Below are 7,384 nucleotides of genomic sequence, written 5' to 3'. Positions count from 1 at the left end.
CCTTCACCGCCTCCCGGTGAGCCGCTTAGTGAGTGCCCAGCTCGCCCGGCCCTGCGGAGGCTCCTCCCATCACCTCTCGAAGTTGGGAGCCGGCGGAGCAGCTCCGCTTCTCCCTCCCGCTGGGGGCTGAGCCGGGGAGGCGGTGGCGGCGGCTCCATGCCCCGGCGCCATGGGGAACGGCAGCGCCGGGGCCGCCCCGTGCAACGGCACCGCTCCGCCGCCTCCTCCTCCTCCTCCTCCTCCACCTCCCGCCGGCCACAACATCGCCGCCCTGGTGCTGGGCATCGTCCTCATCCTGCTCATCGTCGGGGGGAACGGGCTGGTGTGCCTCAGCGTGTGCACGGAGCGGGCGCTCAAGACCACCACCAACTATTTCATCGTCAGCCTCGCCGTCGCCGACCTGCTGCTCGCCCTCCTCGTCCTGCCCCTCTATGTCTACTCCGAGGTGAGAGATGCTCGGGGGGGCTCTGCCCTCCCTGCTGGCATCGCCCGCGCTGCGGGGACCGCTGGAGGTGGCAGCAGGTGGCTCTCCACGAGCACGGGTGCTCCCCTTTGTCCTGGCTGCCTGGGAATGCCCCAATGCCCCCGTGCCCCAGGGTCCCAAGCTCCTGAGCCCCAAGATCCTCCAACCCCAAGTCCCAAATTCCCCAAGCCCCCGTGTGTCTGCTCCGCGAAGCCGCCGCGCTGTGAGCATCCCAGTTTGCCATCAGCCGGTGTTTAGGAAGGGATGGAGAGCTCCCGTGCTGTGTTCCGGCTGCTGGAAGGCGAGCAGGTTTGTGAGGTCTTTAGTTAGGAAGCGGGTTGCTGTGACAAGTTGAGGAGGGGATGCTGCCTCTTCAAGTGGCTTTGGTGGCTTCCTGCGGGGCTCCTCCTGGCTGGTGTGCTCTGTTTGGCAGACTTTGAGTCACCCCTGAAACCTGCTCCCCTCCGAGACCACCATAGCTGAGGGAAAGGGAAGCGGGAGCGAGAGGCAGGAGGATGCAATTCAGGTGCTCCCGAGCCTGAGTGGTTTTGCATCTTGCTGTGAAACAGAAATAAATTGATCCTGCCTGAGGGCCAGTGATGCTTTGAGATTGCAGGGAGATTTGTTGCTCCTCTCCCTGGTCCAGCCAATCTTCCTGCAATTTCAGAAGGATTTGCTGGACCCGCACGTGGCTCTCCCTGCTCCCATCGCAGCTCTATCAGTCCCCAGATGAATGGAGGGAAGCACTCATGGACCAAAGACCCGACTTTTTGCACCTATCCTCGCTGTAGCTGGAGGTGTAGAAGACAGAGGACCTCTTTTCAGATGTGGGGAGAGCTGAGATGTAATGCCACGCAGAGGGAGCAGCCCCAGGAAGCTGCGCCTGTGGGCTCGGGAGGGTGGCTGCCAGTCAACCTTCCTGACCTTGGGGTTTTTCCTCCCCCCGAGGTTTGGAAGGGCTTCCTGAGGGATGGAAGGGGCTGTCCCTGCGAGTGGGGCAGAGTGGTGTTCCTATCCCTGAAGGCCAACGCAAGATCACAGTGGCTGTGTCCCAGCCTGAGTGTCTCCTCTCCTCTCCATCACCAGAGCTGGGCCTATATTTTCTTAAGCAAGGAAAGGCAGCGGATTACAGCTTAGGATGTTTTTAGTCTCTCTACCTTGTCCTAGGATTTGGTGGGACGTTGTGACCTCCATCTCCCCAGAGCTCTTTTAGAGACACAGGTTCCACTGGGGACCCATAAAGAACCAGTGACAAACAGGAGAGCAATAGATTTCCCCTCACACACACCTTTTCCCCGGCACTGAGAAAAGCCCCACCACGCTGCTTGGTTTGGGTGCTTTTCTCTGCTTGTCTCAATTTTGGTCCTTAGAAAGCCTCTGTATTTTATCATTCTTCTTAGCTACTTCTTGATGATTAGACTCCTTCCCTTCTCCCTTCCCTTCTTCCTTCCCTTCTCCTTTCCCACGAGCTGGGTGTGCAGGAAAGCTCCAGCACTGCAGGACTTCTCCCCACACAGCGGCCTTCACCGCGAGAGATGTGTCTCTCTAGTGTACAGCTGGGAGTTCTTCGGATTGTAGTTCTTGTTAGTCTGCCCTGCCTGATTCACCTGCCTTAGCAGCTCAGGTGAATGCTTGGGGCCTTCATGAGTGTCGAAATGGACGTGATGAAGCTCGCCTTCCCTCAATCCAAAACGTCACTGTCCTTGGTCAGCTCTGATCTTCCAGCCTGCATGGGAAACTGAGCTTCCAGTCTGCAGTCAAGCTGCTCAGCTGCAGCGTGGGCCTCCTACCTGCTTGGCCCTGCTCGGCTCCTTCCCTAATCCTCGCCCAAGCCGTGAAATGGGGCCGAGCCAGGAAGCTGGGGCAGGAGCTGTGCGAGGTAGGGTTATGTAAGCATCTTTGCCACTAAGATCCGTGTAAGCCATTACGAAAAAGAGGAAACAGTTTTAGCAGCTCTGCACGCTTACCCCGCTCCTCCTTCGCAGGTTGGCGAAGGTGGTTCTCTCCAGCAGGCACTCTGCCCGCAGAGTAGAAGCAGCAGCAATCGGCTCCTTGTGGGCATTCGGGAAGCTGCTGGAATCAGATACGATGGACTTTGAACGCACGCACCAAGATTATTGCTGGTGCCACGTCCTTCTCAGCAGGCTCAGGCTCTTCAGATTAGCACTTTCTCCGTGTTATACCCTTGAACCACGGCCTTGCTGAGGGCAGGAAGGGACCTGGAAATCCAGCTGGGCACCTCAGGTCGGATATTAGGGAAGAACTCTCCTCTGAAAGAGTGGTGATGCACTGGCACAGGATGCTTGAGGGGTGGCGGAGTCACCATCCCAGAGGAGTCCCAAAAATGTGGAGATGTGGCACTGAGGGACGTGGTGGGAGTGGGGTGGGGACCTGAGAGCTCTTTTCCAACCTTAGCGATGCTGTGATTCTACGACCTCCTCCTTTTTGCAGCCTGCCGTTTTCTGGGCATCGTTATTTTGGATGCCATCCCCACCAAATTTCACTTCACGTGCTCCGCTCCCAGTGAGCCCGCTTGCAGGGCTGGCAAGAGGGCAGCTACGAAGCTCCTGCGTGGCACTGGAGAGAAGCATGTGCTTGTATCACATGAAATCAGAGCGAAACCTTGCCAGATCTGTGCAGAGAATGCCTTACAAAAGACGTAGGCTGGCTCATGGGGTTGTATTTGCGGCTTGGTTTTATTTTGGTAAGGGAGACAGCTCGCATGCCTTGCTGTGCAACAGCCTGGCTATCTCTTCTCAGCACCAGCACTACTGGAAGAAAAATGAAGGGTCTCGTGCTAAGAAAGCAGAGAATGGGGAAAAAAAAATAAATCAGAGTTGTTCTGGAGCGCTCGTTAAAGGCAGCTTGAGCTGTGTGTGATCCCTAAAGCTTTACACTGTGTACCTTGATGGGCTAATCTTCTGCAACCTGCTGTAATGAGGTACCCCTCAGCCACATGACCCAGCAAAGCCAGCTCTGCCTCTAATCCAAAGTCACTCCCCCACCAGAGGGATTCCGGGCACATTTTGTGGGAGTGCCTGACTTTTGGAGCCCCCCAACATGAGCTCCATGGCGAAGGCTGCGTCCTGGGAAGGTGCTGCAGCCTGGCAGCTCGGGGCCTGGTCAGAATCCGTTCATTCCTCAAAACCACAAATGGGTTTCGAATACCACGGCCCGGAGTGAAGTTTTCCTCAGTGAAGCTGGTGAGGATCGTGGTGAAGCTTTGGTAAAAAGGTGAAGGTAGCATTTCAGGATTTGGCTCCCAAATTCCATTTGGAGCAGCTGGTCTGCACTAGGGAAAAGCCCGAATGAAACGCTCAGGTCTGACTCCAGTGCTCTTCTGGAAGCTCGCGGGGCCTCTCAAGGAGATGGGTAGACAAAAATAGCCCAGCAGTTTCTCCAGAGTCTCCTTTGGCTTTGCAGCTCCACTAATCATAATCCTGTGCGTGACATCAGTACCGCCTGATACTAATCCAGGCCGAGCTGCCTGCTCCTGGAAATGTGAATGGGGAGGACCACAAATGTCAAAAAACTCAAGTTCACCCAGATCACTGGGCACCCAAAAAGCACAGGGAGACCCAAAGCGTTTGGACCGGGCTTAGAGAGACCGTGCTTCAAGCTGGGGAAGAGCCCTGCGGGAATTTCAGCCCTAACCTCTCTCTACTGGAGTGCCAGAGCTGTCTCAAAGGCCAGTGCAGAAACGTGGCACAAACAGATGCCTTGAGTCCAGTGGTGCTGCTCAGGGCCACAGCTGGGAGGAGAAGCCTTCGGTTTGGTCCCAGCACTGGGTACAGAGCTGCCCTGGAAACACGGGAGCAGGAGTCAGGGGGACAAGCCCTGCCCCAAGGATGCTCCCAGGGGCATTTTATACACACACATACACAACCGTTTCCCTGCACATTAAAGGCACCTACTGACCCAGGAATCTTGTTGTTCAGTTTCAGGGTGGTGTGTGGTCCCTCAGCACCGTGCTCTGCGACGCCCTGATGACCATGGATGTGATGCTGTGCACAGCCTCCATCTTCAACCTCTGTGCTATCAGCGTGGATCGGTAAGTGCCTCCCTTCTCCTCATGCCAGAGGAGAGGGATTGTGTCCTGGCATCAAGCCGCTTCCTCTCACTTACCTTGGCAGCGGTGCCGCCACCACACGAGCGCTGACCCGCCTGCATTGGCAGGTTTATTGCTGTTTCAGTCCCACTGAACTACAACCGGCGACAGATCGACCTGCGGCAGCTGATCCTCATCTCCACCACGTGGATATTCGCCTTCGCTGTGGCATCCCCGGTCATATTCGGCCTCAACAACGTCCCGAACCGAGACCCCAGCTTGTGCCAGCTGGAGGATGACAACTACATCGTGTACTCCTCCATCTGCTCCTTCTTCATCCCATGCCCCGTCATGCTGGTGCTCTACTGCGCCATGTTCCAAGGACTCAAGCGCTGGGAAGAAGCCAGGAAGGCCAAGCTAAGGGGCGGCATCTACGGGGGCAACAGAAAGCTCTATCACCCCTCCCCCTTCATGGAGAGAGAGCGGGTCGGCATGGAGCCGGAGGAGTTCCACCCTTACGCCCACCATGAGCACCCCCTTCCTGGGGACTATGTGACGAGCAATGGGCTCCAGACTGTCTCCTACCCACACCTCAAGTACCCACACCCGGGACACAGTCAGAAGCGGGCCAAGATCAATGGCCGGGAACGGAAGGCCATGCGGGTGCTGCCGGTGGTTGTTGGTGAGTGGCTGGTGGCAGAGGATGGTAAAGGAGGGTGGGAAACGCGCTGCGTGGTCCCACAGGGTGCAGGATTTTGTTGAACCCGGTCCAGTGAATGCCTCAGTCTCCCTTTGATCCAGAGTAGCATCACTCCTGGGAGGAAACCTACGTGCGGTGTTTTTAATTCAACCTTCATTTCAGCTGTCAGTATTCGTGGCTCCTGGTGTTTTAAATGCGAAGCCAAAAATGACACATGACTTACATCTTGTCTTCACCAACATTTAGGAAGATGCCCAAAATTGGTGTCGCGGAGAGACTGTAGCTCTGCGCTTATTAATTCCAACCCCTTTTTAACACAAGGCTTTCTCTCTTTAATTTTCTCCTTCCAGGTGCTTTCCTCTTCTGCTGGACGCCTTTTTTTGTGGTCCACATTACAAGGGCTCTCTGCAAGTCCTGCGCCATTCCCACTCAAGTCACCAGCATCGTCACCTGGCTGGGTTACGTCAACAGCGCCGTCAACCCCATCATTTACACCGTCTTCAACGCCGAGTTCAGGAACTTCTTCCGCAAAGTCTTGCACCTCTTCTGCTGAGCTCGCCAGAACTGGAGGGAACGACCAAGATTAACGTTTTGTATAGCTCATTAAAGATCTATTTCTGCCTAAGGTCTGCTGTCTTTGTTGGGGAGGAGGGAAGGAGGAAAGACGGTGCCAGGATGGCAGCTCCAGGACGGGGGTTCCCAGCCCTCTGTCTCCGCTGCGAGGATTTACAGGTAAGTCCCCCCACCGGGAGCTGCAGGCGTAACCACTTCTTAACACTTGGTGCTTGGTGTAGGCATGAAGAGATCCCACAAGAGAGTGGATATTGCACAGGACAGCTATCTTCTGACTAACGATCCTCACGCAGGGCTGTTGCTTTCCAAAGGGTAATTCATCTGCTTAGAAATAAAAGACGACTCACTGGGAGGTCTTGAGATTTTCTTCGACTAAGGATAACGATTGCTTCATCAATTTATCATCAAGAAATAAACACATTACGTTGCAGTCTTACGAGTTCACTGTGCTACAGGGGGTAGCTCCCCCAGATGCCAGGGCCCCGATGAGAAGCTTCTGGAGAGCTTTAATCACACATGAGTCATACCTACGCATCTTCACGTAGGACTGCTGTCCCGCTCATGCTCTTCAGAATCTCCTTCATCAGAAGAAGCAATAAAAACAAAATTCAGGCTGTAACCAAAGGACTGGATATACTCATCCACAAGCTGTGTAGCGACGACACGGGAGAGCTTTCCGTGTTGGTATCAATTGCTGCTCAGTTGGGCGAGCACGGATGCGCTACGGCTGAGCTCACGTCTTCGTGTAGCTGCAGTCGTCCCTGAACCAACACAGAGCTCTGCTCCCAGCCCAGCAGTGCCCAGCAGGGACATTCCTCTGGGAGGAATGCAGAATGCTGCCGAGAACAAACGGGTGCTTAACGCAAACAGCACTGGGTGTTCAGCACGGCGCGCTGCCTCCTTTAGTTAGAACCTCCATGGGGGGATAGATGGAGGCGAGAAACCCTGTCAATTAGTTGTACTGCTGTGGGCTCAATTAAGAGCATCTTTTCCATTAAGTAATTATCGTAAAGGTTTAGAAAACAGGCAACCATCGTGTAAAAAGAAACAACTGCAAATACTGAAGTATGACTTTGGAGAAGCACCAGGAGTGCGTGCGCTGCTTGTGATGGGATTCTACAGAATTGCCTATTTCCCTCCCTAGAGCTCTCCATGTGTAATTTCTGTTCTCAGCCTGCTAAGCTCGTGCTTGGCTTCCCTCTAACGGATGGTTTCCTGGAGAGGAGGAGGGCACGCTGCTCCCTTCCTTCCACCAGTACTGGTCCTCACCCTCAGCACCAAGAGGAAAAATCATTCCAGTGAGCAACTAGAAGGTAAGTAACAGCGATCATAACCTAAATTATTAAAGCAGCACGTTATTAATTAAAGCATTCTGGAGCAGTGAATGAAGCCAATAACCTCTTAATGCTCACCAGTGCTTTAATTAGGAGCTACTAAGCAGCAGCAAGAGGCCAGAACTCTTATCTGTGCACTCCTCCTTGGGGGTTGCTCGGATTTAGAGCTGCAGACAGGGAATGCTGCCGTGCTGAGAGCCGTTCCTGCCTGTTGCCATGTCACATCCATGCTGACATCCTGCAAAGACTAAGAGCCAACACCTCTC

General features: G+C 54.7%; 1 protein-coding gene across 1 annotated transcript; it reads left to right on the top strand.

The window, feature by feature from the left end:
* DRD4 (dopamine receptor D4) lies at positions 44-5,836 on the top strand. The gene is made up of 4 exons (XM_021403483.1): positions 44-445; positions 4,402-4,514; positions 4,640-5,193; positions 5,562-5,836. The coding sequence occupies exons 1-4, from the start codon at positions 170-172 to the stop codon at positions 5,762-5,764; spliced, it is 1,146 nt and encodes a 381-aa protein (XP_021259158.1). The 5' UTR covers positions 44-169; the 3' UTR covers positions 5,765-5,836.

Source organism: Numida meleagris, chromosome 6 (genome assembly GCF_002078875.1).
Source record: "Numida meleagris isolate 19003 breed g44 Domestic line chromosome 6, NumMel1.0, whole genome shotgun sequence".
NCBI lineage: Eukaryota > Metazoa > Chordata > Aves > Galliformes > Numididae > Numida > Numida meleagris.
The sequence above is the reverse complement of the archived record's forward strand: the minus strand, read 5'-3'. Positions and strand labels throughout refer to the sequence as shown.

Bases quoted from the DNA above. Each gene is read 5' to 3' on its own strand.
- DRD4 (XM_021403483.1), top strand. From the start codon at position 170: ATGGGGAACGGCAGCGCCGGGGCCGCCCCGTGCAACGGCACCGCTCCG. The intron at 446-4,401 runs GTGAGAGATGCT...CTTGTTGTTCAG, and splicing joins CCCTCTATGTCTACTCCGAG to TTTCAGGGTGGTGTGTGGTC. The intron at 5,194-5,561 runs GTGAGTGGCTGG...TTCTCCTTCCAG, and splicing joins GGTGCTGCCGGTGGTTGTTG to GTGCTTTCCTCTTCTGCTGG.